The sequence below is a fragment of the Sorex araneus genome, chromosome X (assembly GCF_027595985.1).
Source record: "Sorex araneus isolate mSorAra2 chromosome X, mSorAra2.pri, whole genome shotgun sequence".
Classification (NCBI taxonomy): Eukaryota; Metazoa; Chordata; class Mammalia; order Eulipotyphla; family Soricidae; genus Sorex; species Sorex araneus.
The window spans coordinates 245,100,855-245,118,915 of NC_073313.1; the positions used below are offsets into that span (position 1 = coordinate 245,100,855).

The window sequence follows — 18,061 nt, forward strand, 5'->3', positions numbered from 1 at the left end:
CTGAGTGCATGAGCCAGGAGTCATCCCTGTGTGTCACCGGGTGTGACCCAAAAAGAAAAATAAATTGTTTAATTAAAGAACCTAATTTACAAAGTTATCTACAGTTTAGTGTTAAAAGATATAACGTTATAGCACCAATCCCAACACCAGTGTCAACTTTCCTTCATCAGTGCCCCCAAGTTCCCTCCCATACTCCTTGGCCTGCCACCTTGACAGGTACATTTTAAAGTTTGGTGGTTGTAGTTTGACAAAACCATGTTTCAACAAAGTAATATTACTTCAGGAGTTATAACTTTGTGAGCTAATTTCCCTGTATTCCCAGTTTCCTTACTCCAAATATTAGAAGGCCAAGGGTCAATGCATACTACTACGTATAGTAGGTAAGGGATTTGCCTTACACATGGCCAACCCAGGTTCATTTCCCTGTCACCCCCATGATCCCATGAGCACTGCCAGGAGTGATCCCTGAATGTAAAGCAAGGAATAAGCCCTGAGCTGTACCAGGTATCTCCCTGCCAAAAAGAAAAGTCAAAATACCAAAAACGAAAATGAGAGGGCCAGGTTGGATTTGACCAGTGGTTTCTAGCCACTGATCTAGTTTAGGTTTTCTATGATGCCAACCCAGGAGAGTAGACAGAGTAGAAGGGAATCATGGAACTTTAAGGGAAGGACACAATGCTAGCATTTCACTTTAGCTTTGTTAGTTTTGTTACTAAAGGGTTTTCCTTTGACCTTTCCACTTGTTTCAGATGCCAGGACTACACATCTGAATTCACTGGGAAAAACAGTTCTGTTTACAAAAATAATTTTAAAGAAACGGTTTTAGATTAACACATGTTCATTAACATAAACATGTTTTTTTCTACCTGCATCCCTAGAGAAAGAAAATTCAAGATTTAAATGAATTGTGCAGGTATTCTTTTGTCGCCACAAATAGAAGGAAAGAAATGAAGTAACAGAGGCAAGAAATATAACCCAGGATCACTGAGAGGCTACATGTCCAGAATCCAACTCTCCTAACAGAATGGCTGCTGCTCTGCTATCCAGACCTCAGACATAAATCATTCCCATTAAATTCTATATGGTTGCTATTCCCTGGAATTGTGCAAACAATCGGTTTGCAGAACAAATCATTTATTTAAAAAAAACGTAAAACAATGACTATGTTCAAAAGAGCACTTTAGGTCTAGGCCAAAAAAATGCCCTTCTATTTCACCTCAGTGTCATCTAAGTGAAAGCTCACTTCTCTTGTCAATGATCAGTACTAATAAAAGCATTAGATTGAGTGTCAAATATGCAAATAATAAAGTAAGCTTAAAAGAGTGGGAGAGAGTTCCGTTTATTTAACAAACACAGAATTGTCAGTACTCAGAGGTAGAAAAGGGACAGACAATGAAATCTAAATAAACAAAAGAAATATTTAAGAAGTAGTATTTTGGGGTAAATGTCCATTATCTATAAGTACTTAAATTGATAATCTCTTTTTTAAAAAAATCTTTAGATAAATGCTCTTTTCTCTAGAGATGGATTGCTAGAAAATGCATCTTGTTACATTAAAAGGTGTACATGTTGAAAACACATCAAGAAACTTGCTACTAAAAAGGGTCAAAATACCACTGAAGACTCAATTTTTCAGAAAACTGCTCTATAGTGAAGGGAGTCCATTGCATTCAACCCTCCTGTCCTTCCACCCCCATAGGTCTCAATCAAACGTACAAAGATAGTGAATAAATTGCTCAATGTTTTCAAAGAAACTATCACAAGTGTTCCTACAATGTACCTAGCCATGTCCTGTGACACATTTAGCCACAAAATAAGGCAGGTAAATTTGCCTTCGAATTATACTGAAAAGCTAGGTTTCAGGAAATAATGATTTAGGATCCTTTATTTTTTAAAAAAGAAAAATTAGAGAGATTTTTCATTTTAAATACCAAGCAAATTGCATGAGAAATCATAAATAGTAATGCTTTTACACCAATTGCCTACTATTTATAATAACTGAGAAAATGGATATTAGATAAAGATGCAATTTGGTTCCATATGGTCAGATGAGTATCATAGAATTTCTAAAATGTTATAACCTGGAGAAATATTTATGATATAATTAAATTATATCCAGCATAGTTTAGTCAGTAGATCACTGCAAAAGATAATCATGGAATATGCTTGACGATTAATTTTTGCACAACAGCTGTAGGCTTGAATATGTATAAGTTAATTTCAATGTAAATATTAACATCTCTCACAAAGCAGTATCTTTCAAAAGGATGAAAGCAAACAAAACGGGAACCAATCCATTTGCAGGTAACAAAGCATTTTCTGATCATTCGTTTTGTTTATGTTTTAGGCACTTACCAACTTCATCTAGATATCCTCCAGCAGCAGAAATTTGTGATAGAAAGCAAAACTTGTTGCTATCTTAAATATCTACTAAATGCTCCTAAGAATTGGCATCACATTACAAAGAATGCTATCACTTTGCAGAAGGTTTCATTGTCTAAAATGTGCATCTCATAGAGTCATTCATCTAAAGCTGGTTCTGACCATCAAGTTTCAGAGATATTTGTAAAGAGTGCAGCTCCTTGTATCCCTAACATTACTTATTTATTTATTTATTTATTTATTTATTTATTTATTTATTTATTTATAATGGCAGTTGTCTACCTCCCTCCTTTGGTCAAAAGGAAAAAAGGGATAGAGAAAAGGAAGAGGGGATGTTATAGAAAAGACTTGGCCTTGTGGTTAAGGCTTCTTAGATATGCTAGTAATTCTGAGTTAATGCCTGTTTATTTTCTTTCAGGGATAAATCTGAGTAATGGAATGGCTTGCGATTGTCCTGCAAACCAGCCATATCAGACCTATCAGAAAGAAAGAATGAAAACTGCCTCAGAGGACTCCTGCAGTGGCTGAGTGGCAGGTTGCAGGGAAAGACAAACACAAAAAAGAATGCATTTAGAGTGGAGGGAAAATATATATATTCACATGTAAACTCAATAAGTAATAAGATATTAAGAAAAAAATCTATAGTAATGGAAAGGGTGAATGCATAAGACAGATGATAAATAGTACTTCTATTTAAGAACCAAAGGATGAAAGCTCATGAATACTAAATATTTGAATCCACTTTAAGAAGGAAATATGATTTTCCCTCAAATGAATGCAAACTCTGAAAAATCAGCCAATGCAAACTTACGGTGTTCAGGTTAAAATGAAAAGTATGTAAATCTTTCATGAGGCCCATGCCCTGGTAAATATTCTAATGTAATTTCTTAATTAAGATGTATTGCTAGGAACTAAATGAAAATATATATAAAGCAGTAAGTGCCTTGATTTGCAAGAAATCTTACTTTCTTGCATGCATGATTAAAATTACCGAATGCATTTTTTTCTGGTAAAAAATTCAGAAGACAAGGAATCATGGTAGAAACTGTCATTCAATTTTCCCATAACATTCCATATACTAGAATTTAAATTTTTAATGATTTTAAATGCAGTTACAAAAAGAGGCACACATTTATTTTGAAGCATCCTGAAGGGGGAAAAAAAGAAAGAGTACATCTAAAAAGAATATACAAATCTAAGAATTCGAAAATTGAAAGAAAAATAGGTAATATTATTATTCATGAATGTACTTACAAGAAATACATGCAAAAAATAGAGGATTGATTGAGGTGTGGGGGATAGCTTTAACATCTATTCCATCATTGAACAAAGTTTTATTCACCTTTGCTTCTCAAATGCAAATTATGTATCTTAAATAGCAGGAAAACTGTATGGTCTTTTTTTATAGAACAAAAAGCAGGACTATTATTTGCAAAACAAGAAATGGAAACTGAAGTTATTTTCCTCAGATATGTACCAAGGTATGTAAAAGTATCCTGACAATCCATTAGCATATTTTATGTATCAGTACAAAAGTGATATTGAGTGATGTTGATTGTATTTCATTCATAACATTGAGAAAGAAATCTTGTGGATTATTCCTTTCGGTGATAATGGCTTTATAATTGGCACAGAGAGGGCATCTGGCTAAAAATTCTACATCAAATGAATCACTGACAATGGGACAAAGTCCTTCAGAATTACTGAAATACTGTCTTGTCTAAGGCAATTTTTCTTTTTTCAAGCAGAAGGAAAAAATTACAGATCTTCCCTTACAATTATTGTATGAAATATCATACATCTATTCAACACAACCCTCCCCTTTGCCATATACTTATTCTATCCACATAGAGCAGTAAATAAGGTGCATTCCTTCTGCTTCTTAAGAAATTAGCATTTCAAAAATATGCCACTTTCCCCTGAACTCCTAGCGTGTCTAATAATGCGAGAAGCAGATTGTCTTCCCTCGTTTCCTTAATTTGTTTCATCTAAAAGCAATTCACTCAACATCTTGTCGCCCTCTGGCAGCTTAGTTTACTTATCCGCACTTAATTTCTCATTTGGACCAAAACAAACTCCTCCAAACTGCTACTGCCTGCTAACCGGGAGAGGGGACACACGCAGTATGTATTTACTGGGGAGCGCAGAGCCCCACATGCGTAACTATCCCCACCAGACCTGCATCCCCCACCCTCCACCCCCAGAGTCACTGAGTTTTATCAAACCATTCCAATTCAAATCCAATGAACTTTCCCCGCCAGGTGCGGCGGGGCCGAAGTGGGGGAGGGCCGGGAACACAGAAATCCCGAGGGGGGGGCACGCGGCAGTGCCCGCTGGAGCATCACCTTAGCCTGCGAGTTGCAAGGGTACCAAGGATGCAAGCCCCGAGCTGATCTCTGCGCGGCCCTTTCATCTCGAGATCACTCCGTGTTTGGCTACTAGCGAGGAGGCTCGCCTTTGTGCCCCAGAATTTCAAGTGCAGAGTCACCCACAGAACAACAATGGCACGCTAATCCCCGCGCCTGAAATGGGCTCACTTGTGGGTCTGACAATTCGCCTGGGGAGGGAGGGGTGAAGGGGGGGGATGCGAGAGGCCAAGAGCGAGGGCGCGAGCCGGGGTGGCCCGAGACGTGGAAGCGGACAGCTGCAGAACTAATTTGGATTACATTCCTCGCAGAAATTCTGAAAAGGGTTTTTTCGGCAAGAGCTCCACTGCCGGACTCTCTCAGTTCATAACCAAATTGCGGAGCCCGAGTCCAGCCCCCGAGACCGAGGTTACACCAGACAGTTCTACCCCACCCCCCCGCCACCCCATACACACATACACACATACACACACACACACACACACACACACACACACACACACACACACACGCCTCCACCCCACCCCCAGGAGGTTGCCTCGTCCAAATTCCTCTGGGTTAAGTCTGCGTGGCAGTCCAGTGCTTCTAAATGGGTCCATGTGCATAATCAACCCTTTGACGGGGGGAATAGGAAGGGGCTAGGAATGGGCAGGGAAATTAATTTGGAGGGAGAAAAAAAAATAACAAACGCGGGGGAGGGGAGTGTGGTGTAGCTAAGAGGCCGCTTGGAATCCCCGTCTCGGTGCATGCAGTTCAGGAGGCGGCTGCAGCGCCGGACCTGGTATGCATGAAGAATTTCGGAGTCATCGGGGAGGGTGCAAACGTCCGGGACAAACGGCGCGCTGGGTGCCAAGCGAAGGTCATTTTGCCAGGCTCCGGGATTGTAACTTTGTTATTGACGAGGCGCGGCGGGGGAGGCGACGGCGGCGGGGGCGGAGCGGGGAAACCGGGGCGCGCCGCTGTCGGCAGGAGGTCAGGAGGACACCCACCAGGGGCCCGACGCCCGCGCTCCCGCCGCTGCCGGGGGGCTTTGATCTCCCCGGGCTGCCTCCCACGCTCCCGCCACCGGCCCCGGACGGCTCCGGAGAGCTCGCGGTTACCCGCCAGGACCACCCCCGCCCCCCGCACCCCTCCCACACACCCCACGCCCCCGCCGCCCGCCCGCCAGGCCCGCGTCCCTCGCCCGTCTCTGCCCCGGTCTCTCTCCCGGCCCCGCTCCCATCGCCCGCAAACTCAAGTGTCAGAAACTTTGGGGCTCCCCGCAGGTGCGGTGGGGAAGCCGGGCCCGCCGCCGAGCTGGACGTCCAGCCCCGCCGCGCCACCTCGCGGGGCCCCCTTCGCTTCCAAGTGCCCTGACCCGATCGGAACCGGGGCTCCCACCGCCCGCCCCCCCTCCCGCGCCCCCGGGACCGCGCGCCCCGCTCCGCCGCGCCGGTCTCGGCTTCGGTCTGTTCGCGCGGCCGGTCGGGCCGTCAACAGAGAAGTTGGAGCGAGTCCGGCCAATCGCAAGTTGAACTCCAGGAAGAAAAACTCCCCGCAGCCGCCACAGCAACCGACGGCCAGGCCAGGCGCGGGCTGCGCCAAGTCAAGCCTCCGGTGGTGTTTTCTTTTCTTTCTTTTTTTTTTTTTCCAATAATAATTTTAAATAAAGAGGTCAGGCAAGCAGGCTCCCCACAAATTAATGGAGCTTCATCTCCGGGGCGCCCAGGAAGCCCCGCGATTCTGAATCCCCGGGCCATGCAGCGCCTGCTCGGCCGCCCCTAGTCCGGGCTGCCCCGCAAGACTCGGGGTACACTGGGGGGGGAGGGTGCGTCGGTCGCCTGCAGCACACACAGGTGCAAAGCCACGCATCTCGGAACGGCACCCCCTACTCGTGCATCCACAGTCCGCGCTTCTCCCCCGAGACCTCGCCGAACCCCCGCCTCTCCCCCTCCCCGTCCCCTCCGTCCCTCCGCGGCCCCGGCGGTGGGCGCAGAAGCGGGGACCACGTCCGGTCAGACTCGGGTCTCCCGCACGTCCCGCACCGCAGGCGCTAGCCTTGGGGATCCCGCGGTTGGGGGGCTCCCCGCAAAGGCGCGAGGGAGCAAGGGCACTACCCGAGGCTGGGGGCGCCGGGGGCGGGGGGATGGCGCGAGCGGCGTTTCCCCGCGAAAGTCAAGGCATGCACACCCCCCTGGGGGAAGTCAGGGCGGTCGGGAGAGGGGTGACCGTGAGCCCGGGGAAGGCGCCCCCCACCCCCAGGGGCGGTGTGCCCGGCAGGGAGAGAGAGGGTTCTCCGGGTGGGCGACCCGGGGGCGTCAGGGCGAGGAGGGTACATCCGATGCCGCCGCGCCGCGCCCGCGACCGCGCGTTCAACAGCTGGAGCTGCAGCCGGACGCCGCGACCCACCTGATTGAGAAGCGCCGGGCTGGACGGTCCTCGCGGCCACCAGAAGGCTCCCCCAGACCCACAGTCCTGTCGCCAGCTTCATCGTGGGCAAGTCTCGGCTCCCGTGCTGACCATTACATGTCCAAATGGCATAGCCCCCCGCTTCGGGCACGCGAAGGAAGGCGACCCCCCTCGGACGGGCGTGCGGAGCGGGCGGCGCGAAGGGCACCGACGCGGGGTGCGAGGAGTCGGGGCCGGCGGGGCGCCCGCGGGTGCGAGTGCGCTCGAGAGTGTGCGCGGGGGGCTCGGGGCTCGACTGCGCGGCTCCTGCCCCGGGGAGCCTCGGCTGGCTCGCTCCCGGCTCACTTTCTCTCTCCCTGGTTGGTCAACAATAAAAAAAAGAGGGGGAGAAAAAGGGAGGAGGGGATGGGGGGTGGGGGGAAGCAAGGTTTCCAAAAAAAAAAAAAAAGTTGATTGCAAAGAGGCGGTAGGTTTCCGGCCTCTCCACCCCCGGAGCCGGGCTCTGTTCGGTTCCTTTTTCAGTTTCCTTGTACCTCCAGTCCAAATTGGGAGTCCAAAAAGGGGGGTGGGGGGTGGGGGAGAGCTTCTGGCTTCGCTCCCCAGCCTGTGCTTTTGCCTGTCAGCTTTCCTCACACTTGTCCGGCGGCTGCGGTAATTAAAGCTCCGAGCGTCATTTCCAACGCTCCACGGTCTCCAGCTGCAGCCCCACGGAGAAATTAATAAGAGTCGGGGAGAGGGGAGGAGGAGGAGGAGGAGGAGGTGGGGAGGGGAAGGTGGTGGGGCTGGTGGGGGGGCGGCTCACAACCCTCCACGCAGCCGGGAAGGCTCGGCTCCGCCGCGCAAACCCCGCCCCCGCCTCTCTAGCCACGCCCCTCCCGCCCCCCACCCCACCCCCCCGCCGCGACCCCCTCCCCGGGAATCCTGATTGGCTCCGCCACTCCCCAAAAATTGACGGGCTCCGGAGTTGGGAAAACACCTGTCAGGGCGCGAGCGCGGGCCGCTGGGGGCGGGGGAAGCTGAATCGCAAAGGCTCACCCGAGGCCAAAGACTGTCACCACGGAGGCCCGGGACAGCTGGTCTGCGGGGAGCCCAGACGACCCGAGGGTGCTCGCGGCCAAGAGTGGGGAGCGAGAAAACGACGCCAGGTCTTGCAAACGTCCCGCGCTGCTCATCCGCAGACTGCGTTTGAGTTCTCCCTCTGGAAATTGAAGAAAAGACAATAGAGCTGCTTCCGTCGACGTCCTGCAGCCCCCCACTCTCCACACTCGATTCCTGCTTCCCAGCTGCTGTGCTAAGGGGTCTGCTACGGGGAGAGGGAGTCCTCCCCTCCTCTTCCTAATTCGGCTCTCTCTCCCACGGTCCCCACCCTCCCAAGCGGACGGACTCGCAAACTAGAACGTTAAAGTTTGCAAGCTGGCGCAGCTCCGCCCTGGGATCTCTAGACTGTCTGGGTCTTTTGCACTTTTCCTTGGCCTCCTGAGCGATTTCCCTTGGGCTTCCTTCTCATTAAGCAGATGCTCGTCCCAAACCAAAGGGTAAAACACCTTGTTCCGACTTGTTCAGTCTGAAAGAACTTGAGGAAGTTACCCGGAAATAACCAACCTCCAGTGCTTTAAGGGGTCTTATACAGTCGATCTGGCTTGAGATTCCTTCCCTGATCTCCCTTTCACACGTTCACGCTCTCCAATCGTCTGGTCGTCGCTAGCATGGGAGTTTCTGGATTTTTATTTCTCCATCTGAAGTATCCTGGGATGGATGGGATCCTATCCGTGTCCATATGCCTGCCTGCCTTTCACAGCTCTGCAGCCCGTCCCCTGGACAGAAGCCAGACCTCCCGTGGGTAGTAGGTTATTGGTTTGCTATTTACACAGACATTCAATGTATGAATTATTTTCCTTTTCCAGTTTCACTAGAAGCAGTAACTACATTGAAAAAAAAAATAGCAGCAGAGCTTAAGAACGGAGTTTCCCCGTGTCTTCCATCCTTCCTTGGAGACCTCCGCATTCTCCCCTTACACCTTCTTTGGGTAGCTTTGTTTCTGATGAATTTCCATAGAGCTGCAAATTGAAGCAAACAGCAGCCGAGAGCCTTTACTCTCTCAGGCCCACAGAGAGTAACAGGCTTTGAGGAGAGGCCTAACCAGCTGAGCTTGCTGTTTCACCCTACACAGCATAGGGCCCCGGAGAAGCTAAAGGAGAGCCGCGGATGGTGACTTGACCAGAGTGGTACTGATTACAACACAACTCTGGTGCAATGCTCTTTGCCATCATCTATTTTTATCATCCTCCCCGTTTTTTTTTTTCCTTCAACGTTCATTCCATTTCTTCTCAGGCCCCTTTCCTTAAATATCCTTCTGCCTAGGAGGGCTCCCAGACACCTTTACCAAAGCTACTTCTTTTAAAAATGTTCCATTCTGTTCCCAAAATAATAAAGTCATATATGAGCCCTTCCATTATAAAAAAATTTTTGTTTTTGTATTTTGAAAAGAAGGCTTTTTCAGATGGGAATTGTGTAGTAAAAACCAAACAAACAGATTGCACATTTTGGCTTAGATTGAGGGGGAAAATTACTCTTGTCTTCTACTTGTGTCCATTGTGATAGTTTTTTGCTACCTCACCCATTATATAGTTCTTTACAGCCCAAAGAGAGTGATGGGACTTCTCACCCATTGCATCTGAAGTAAATATTAGCAAAAGAGAGATGTCAACTTACATTAACTATTTAAATAAATAAGAAACTATTTTAATGCTACTCAACATACAAAATATGGCTGCCAATGAAATCAACTGACATTCACAACCTGTCTCTACTTTTCCTTTTGTCCTACCTTGACTTCATTTTACCTGGCTCCAATAACGAAATACATTGTTTATATCTGAATAAAATTGAGTATCTGTCCAGAGGTCTGTGAAATGAATCGGGATAAAAGTTCTACCCAGTGAAAGCACTCTATATTCCATCCTATATTCTACTCGATTGCAATTTAATGCAAATAATTTGAACATGGAAGTAAAGGCTCAGGCAGGGAGGTGGTACCTTTGGGAGCATATTGAAAGGCTGAGGAAGCAGGTAGGACATTTGAATTGCATGTGGTCTACCAGGGTTGATTCCAGCCTGCCAGGAGTGATCCTTCAGCACAGAGCCAGGAGCAAGCCCTGAGCACTGTTGGGGAAGCCCCTCCTCAAAAAAAATAATAATAAAGGAAAGTATTCCAGTTTCACTCTCATTTTGTTTGTCATCTCAACTGAGTTATCAGAACAAACACTGGAGTAGGGAATATTTGCTCCTAATGTGAAGAAGATGTGCTAACATTTTTGCGAGAGAATTTCAGAGATGGGTTTGTTATTGCTTTAATTTCTCACTCATCATCAGAATAAATTCCTATGAGCAGAACCAACTAAATATAAGGCTATTATTTGAAGCCTGAAAAAAATATATTAGTAATCCAAGTGTTACTTAGCAAGCCATGAATAAATACCTAGAGTTATGTGTCTAGAACTCCTTTTCTCTTAAATGCCCTTTCTTTAGTTCCACAGTTTTAATCTGTATTTGTCTTCATTGTTCAACATCACCCCCAGGCCCCCCACTCACACTTACTGTACATTGTATCACTTAAAGTACTAAGTTTGGCCAATCAAAATAACTTAATTATTATTGGCTGTGTGAGAGTCAATCCCATTGAATAGCTTTCCTGTGACTTGGGCGCAGGGAGAAAAAAAGAGCTTGTATTCATTTATGATTGGCTTTGGAAAAAAGATCAGAGTGACCTTTCTATATTTCTTTCTATGATAGAGAGATCAAGTTATAGTAAGACAAAATGAAACATGTATTTGAAAGAAATGATAACATCTCAGATTCATCTAGAGTATATCCAGATGCGTCCTGTGGTTGAGTTGTTCTAACCACCTTGTTTCTTAAGGTACTACCATTTTTGTTTGTATTTTGCAGGTTTACATCAAAATTTCTCCAACAGAAGAAAGATTCTATGGGCCACTCTACCAGACTCATTTCCATATGACCCATATTCTTCAGGCATCTTTCCACTCTCTTCTGGTTCCCTGGATTTGGAGTGGTAACTCCAACATGGAGCGTTTTTTGATCTTTGTTGCTGCCCTAATTCTCCATATTTGCTTCGTATCTCCACTTACTACAAGTCTCACAATGGAAATGTTACTGGTGCCCACTCAAGCAAATCGAAGAACAATGGGGCTACAGTGCTAGAGTGCTACAGTGCTCCATTTACTAATGTACTAAAATTCAAGGAAAGACCTGATACTGGTAATAGGAGCATACTGATCTCATTTTTTTTTCCTTTTCTTTTTCTTTTTTTTTTCTTTTTGAGTCACAAACAGCCATGTACAGGGGTTACTACTGGCTTATGCACTCTGGAATTACTCCTGGAGGTGCTCAGGGGACCATATGGGATGCTGGGAATCGAGCCCGGGTTAGCTGCATGTTGGCCGCATGCAAGGCAAATGCCCTACCCGCTGTGCTATTGCTCCAGCTCCTGATCTCAAATTTTAATATTGCAGTATGTACCTAACTTGTCTCAAGTCTTTGATTTCACTACATTCTTTAGCTTCAAAGGCTTCTCAAATTAGTTCTTCCTACTTTATTCATTTGATTATTATGCCCACATACAACTTTTTCAACAAATATCACCTACCAAAGAGAATTAGACTCTAACTATAAATCAATTAACTTCTCTGAGGTATTTTACAATAAACATAGAAGACTAATTTCCCTCTGCCCTGCCCATTATCATCTTCCTCATCACCTTTCTAGGTTACATTGTGATCAGAAGCAACTCATTTATACACTTGGGACTAATTCCTCATTTTTTTAAATTTAAAAAAATATTAAAAATGTTTTGTTTGATTTCTTTCGGGCCATACTTAGTGCTGCTCAGGGCCCACTCCTGGCTTTGTGCTCATAGATCAATCCCTCCTGGAAGTGCTTAGGGGACCACATGGATATCAGGGATAAAACCGAGATCAGTTGCGTATAGGGCAAGTACTACTTGCTGTACTACTGCTCTAGGCCCTAATTCCCCCTTTTTAAAAAAAATGATTATTATATCTTAACTCTCAGACTTCATGAGCCTATAATTTACCAGGCATATTAAGTAGTCTTTATTTTGAGACTTCAATTATTTCTTACTTATTTTACTCTTTCTTATCATTCCATACACCTCTTTATTTGGGTCACCATCGCAGCCACATCTTAAAAATGAAAAATATCCATATATGCTCAAATAATATTACCTGACATGCTCAAGTCTTTGGATCTTGTCCTGCAACTAAGAAAAATTTTGGTAGAGGCCAATAAGGTTCAGTATAATGATGATCAAGAATATGACACACTGTATTTGTAGTATATTTAGAGTTTGGTTTTTAACTTAACATGTGAAATAACATCTATGTCTTAACACTCAGAGTTCTGAAGTTCTTTTTTCTTATGTTCATTTCAAGGCCAAAAAAAGGTAATATTTTTTTTAAGTTCTAACATTTTTCATGCATGAATACACATTAACTAAAAAAATTACTTTGTTGCTTTGGTTAATTTAGTAGCTAAAGGGAACTGTCCAGGTATATCTTGATTTGGGCTCTTCCTATTTTCTTTCTATGTGCATGACCTTAATTTTTAAGTGCTAAGTAGGAGTGACTGAACTTAAGAGAAACAAATCTGCAACTTTTATGTCCAGACTATCAGTGTTTCTACAAGTTATTACAGACATTCTTTGTCTCTAAAACTTCAAAACCATTCCAGTCTTGTGATTAGAGCAGTTTTTTTCCAACTCAGGCAAAAGTGATTTTTATAGTAAAATGTTTTCTGATGTACATTTGCTTTTTATGTTTTCTTAAACTAAGTACTTTTGCAACACTAAGTATAGATTTCTTTACTAGTTTGTGGACTTTGGAAACAAAGTAACCCTTCAAAAACAATTGACAATAAAAATAAAGAAGTGCTGTCTATTTTTGCATATATTTGCATATAAATAAGTTTATTAGTAAGCTTACTTATTGAAGTTCTGATTGTACTTTGCCTAAGACCTGAAATAAGTAAAGTTTGTTTTTTCCTTTTTTCAAAATAGCCTCTTGGGCAAGCATGATAGTATAGCTGGGTAGTTTACTTGCTCTGCACAAATCAAACCTTGGTTTGATGCCCTGCACCACATGTAGTCCCTCAGCCCTGCCAGTAATGATACCTGAGCACAGAATGAGGAGAATTGACTGATCACCATAATATATAGCTCTCCTGGCACCCCCAAATCATTCAAATAGCCTCTGCTGTTCTCTCTCGCTCTCTCTCTCTCTTTCTCTCTCTCTCTTTCTCTCTCAATATATGTATATGTAGCACTGTAGCAGTGTCATCCAGTTGTTCATCGATTTGCTAGAGCGGGCACCAGTAACGGTTCCATTGTGAGACTTGTTATTACTGTTTTTGGCATATTGAATACGCCATGGGTAGCTTGCCAGGCTCTCCTGTGTGGGAAAGATAGTCTTGGTAGCTTGCCAAGCTTTCCAAGAGGGACAGAGGAATCGAACCTGGGTCGTCTGCGTACAAGGCAAACGCCCTACCTGCTGTGCTATCACTCCAGTCCATATATATATATGGACTGTCCATATATATATATATACACACACACACAAATATATATATTGTATATATAGTCCATAAATATAGTCCATTTATACACAAATATATATTGTATATATATTCAAATATATATATATTTCAATCACTGTAAGATATACAGTGATTACAAAGTTGTTTGATTAGTTTCAGTCATACAATGCTTTAGCACCTATCCCTTCCCCCATCCCCACCCCCATCCCTGACCCTGAACCCAGAGTATGCCTCTATAGTACAGACTTACAGACTTTTGTTCTTTCCCTCTCTCTCTCTCTCTCTCTCTCTCTCTCTCTCTCTCTCTCTTCATTTCCTTTTTAGGCACTGTGGTTTGCAATATTGTTACTGAAAGGTATCACGCATATTTCTCCACTCCTTTCAGCGCTCAGTTTTTGTTCAGAGTGATCATTTCTGACTATCATCGTGAGAGCGGTTCCTTCTCTCTCCTTAACTGCACTCCTCCTCCCCACTTTGTGCTCTTTGTGGCAGCTTCCTGCTATGGATCAGTCTCTTTCTATATTCTTAAATTGGCAAAGAACCGAGTTGTGTTATGGACAAAGCTTTCTCTAAGAAATCTAAAGCTACATTTGCTGTATACACAAAAATACATGTTATTCTGACTAAGGTCACAAAGAGTTCTTAGAATTGTTTGTGAATTTCTGCCAAAGAGTCAACTAAAATAATCATTTAGTAGACATGTTTTTTCTTTTCAGGTTTGTATAGGGATGGATACATCTTCAAAGCTTCAACAACAACAACAACAACAAAAAGCTTAAAATAATTTAGAAAAGAATACTAAATTTGTTGACTATTATTTCAACACTTTAATAACACACTACTTCTTGCCAGTGAGATATTTGTTTGCCAAGGCATGGAAAATCAGATGGGTCGGACACGTAATGTGATTCAGAGACGACTGCTGGACTAGAGCTGTTACCGACTGGATTCCACGGGACATCAAAAGACCAGATGGCTCCCCACCAACGAGATGGTCAGACTTCTTAGTCAAAACCCTGAATGAATGATTTAAGGCTCTTCCTGTTCCTGGAGCGAGCAGATATCATTGGGCTACACTAGCACGAGACAGGGACAAATGGAGACATTACTGGTGCCCACTCAACAAATCGAAGATCAACGGGATGAGAAGTGATACTGTTTACCAAATGTTCTAATTGTTCTAATTGTCAGTTCTAATTGTCCTGCTTCTTCAAGATTCTTGGTACCTAGAATTAACCTTTCACCTCTAAAACCACTGTCATGAAGCCTTGACAACTTGGTTAGATATCTAGAAAGGCTCAGTTCTAGGGCTTGGCTCTCCGTAAAATACAATCTCCTACGGTCTTAGATTAAATATCACAATGAATATTATATGTTCCAAAACATGTAATTCATCAATAGAGAGGCCCTGAAGAGAAGATTTCAAAATTATCGAATCTCACAAATCATTATCAAAAAATCAGAAAGATATGTGACAGGACCTATGTTTTCCACACAAGGATATTATTAATTCATATTGGCTTTTTTCTTCCATTTTGATTTGCAGTAGGGTTTATGAAGGCACCAGGAAAACAAATATTAGTATGGCATTCATTTTTGATATCTCATATTATTACTTCATAAGTATGTTGATTCAATTTTTGAAACTTAAGCCCTAAATACAATACACTTTTACTATTAGGGACTGATCTCAATAGATAAATAGGTCATTGTCTGTCATGTGTAAGATCCTAAGTTTAGTTTCCAGCACTGTAAATATAAAATGTTGAAAAAGTGTAAATCTAATAAAGATGTTAAGTAATATACTACTATATCAAAACTATATCATGAAGAAAGATGCAAATATTGTCACAGCTGATTATACTAAAATCAGTAAAAGAATAGCACCATACAATTTAGTTTTATTATGAGGGACAGTGTTTTTTATTAAGTCTTTATTAAGACTGGACAGTGTTTTTAATTTGAGGTAAAGAACCTGTACTTTTACATAAATAATTTCAGTAAGATAAAATTATAAAGTAATTTAAGTTGCACATATATATTTACTGAAATATGTCAATTTCATTCAATGAATCCATTAGTTGACTATTACTGAGAACATTTGCATAAAAATATAAATGACAGACACTCTCAAAATCAGTTTATTTAAAACCATTATAATATGGGGCTGGAGTGATAGCACAGTGGGTAGGGTGTTTGCCTTGCATGCAGCCAACCTGGGTTCGATTCCTCTGCCCCTCTCAAAGAGCCCAGTGAGCTACCGAGAGTATCCCGCCCACACAGCAGAGCCTGGCAAGCTCCCCGTGGTGTATTCAATATGCCAAAAACTGTAACAGCATGTCTCACTATGGAGACATTACTGGTGTCCGCTAGAGCAAATTGATGAGCAACGGGATGACATGGTGATATGGTGATAATATTATGTGGTTCTGTATTATGTATTTCCCATTTATGGTTCTCCATAATGAGAGAGAATTACTTTAAAAGTAAAATAAAATAATTTTATTTAATATAAATAATATTTCCAAGGTACTGAGTCAACAAACTTTCCACTGAATAATTCATTGTAATATTTGCTTAGACTATATAGAGTGCTGCCATTGACAAACAGCAATTTGTTTATATTTTCAAAAAAATTAAACTAGTAGGAAATATAATAAAAATGTATCAATATTTACTACAGATAGTACAGCATATAACACGCCACATTTTTTCTGCATAGTAATTTTGGGCAACAGCTGATTGAAAAAATGTTCCTAGTCAAATCAAATTCTGGAAGAAAGTAAGACAATTGTGATAATTTATTGTTTTCTGTTAAAGAGAGAGGAGAGGATCTGTCTGATACAGACAGCTTAATGTGACTTTGTTAAATGAATACTTTTAGAGAAATGGAATTACTACTTGTCTTACTTCATCCACTTATCACTCCATTGAGGAACTCCCCAACACACTAGAGAAGATGTTAGACATTATGCTGAAAATATAATGATCATTGTAGATGTTTTATGTCTCCCTAGTATTTCTTTTTAGAATACTGCTCTGAAAATTGTCATCATGTTCTTTGGAATGTAACTCTTACAGAATATTACATAAAATACCTGAATCTGTGCTACTATTTACTACAAAATTTGAAAATGATTTCCATTTTGTTGTAACATGATTATATTTAAGTATAACTTACTTTTCTAGTACTCATTATGAAATAAATGTTAGCAACTGACAGATTTATGTGTATATATAAATGTCCATATCCCTGTTATGTTCAGATTTTTGTTATAATTTTTTAATGTATCTGAGAGATAATACGGTAGGTAAGACACTTCCCTTGCAAGGAACCGACCCCACTTTGACCCCTGGTACCATATGACCTTGAGCACAGGAAAGAGAGATTCATGAGTACAGGTTTAGTCCTGAGCACTGCTGAGAACATGCACAATAAATAAATAAATAAATAAATAAAACTAGAAAATCGTACTTTAAACTGTATTAAACGTTCTGAAATAATATTTCATTACTTTTTCTAGTTTAGCATGATATTGGTATTTTAAAATATCAAAGCAAATACATCAAAATGTTTCATGACCTCTACTATCATTTCTTATGTTTATTCATATTAGATGATTATGGTTTTAAAATAATTACATATTCATTTTTAAACGAGGAAAGAAGAGGTCCAGAGAGATAGTACAACAGTCTGAGCACTTATGTTGCACATAGCCCAACCCAGGTTTAATCCCCAGCACCCTATATGGTCTCGGAAAACTTCCAGGGCTGATCCCTATACACAAATCCAAGTGTAGCCCACAAACAAAACAAATTACCGAAAATGAGTCAAAAATAAAATACAATGAGATTTTTCCTTTACTGTGTATGTCACTACTGTATTTGAAGCTCACAAATATCAATAACAGCAAAGTGTTAGTAACAAAGGCAATGAAGAAATAGGACCTAGAGGTATCATACTTTAAAATAAAGAGGAAACAACTCTCAGGTAATTAAAATATTCCACAATTTATGCAATTTTACTATATATTCAAATTTATGACTTGGTTTCTGATGGAAATCCTTCCGTCTGTTTTCTAAATATATGTCAAGTAAATGGAAATTCACTACTAATGTAAAATCAACACTTTTTCCCCAACTACATAAATAAAATCAACATTGCTGGTAAGATTAAAATAATCATTTCAAATATTTAAATAGGCACTGTGGCTCTATCGGCCTTTCAGTAAACAATGACTAACTGTGCTGGCTTAAACTACACCTTCAAGATTGGAAGACACAGGTCCTGAAAA

The 18,061-nt window shown here is 42.4% G+C and overlaps 1 protein-coding gene across 5 annotated transcripts in view; it reads right to left on the reverse strand.

Moving 5' to 3' along the window:
* ERBB4 (erb-b2 receptor tyrosine kinase 4) overlaps nt 1-7,815 on the reverse strand; it is a 1,184,587-nt gene extending 1,176,772 nt beyond the window's left edge. For 3 of the 5 annotated variants that reach the window (XM_004601331.3, XM_004601329.2, XM_004601332.2), the window contains exon 1: nt 7,137-7,814. In XM_004601331.3, coding sequence (XP_004601388.2) covers nt 7,137-7,218 — 82 coding nt within the window. In that variant the 5' untranslated portion in view covers nt 7,219-7,814. Of the gene's footprint in view, nt 1-7,136 lie in introns of all 5 variants that reach the window. The other 2 variants (XM_004601330.2, XM_055119903.1) reach the window with 1 other exon arrangement.
* Between the last annotated feature and the right edge of the window lie 10,246 nt (nt 7,816-18,061).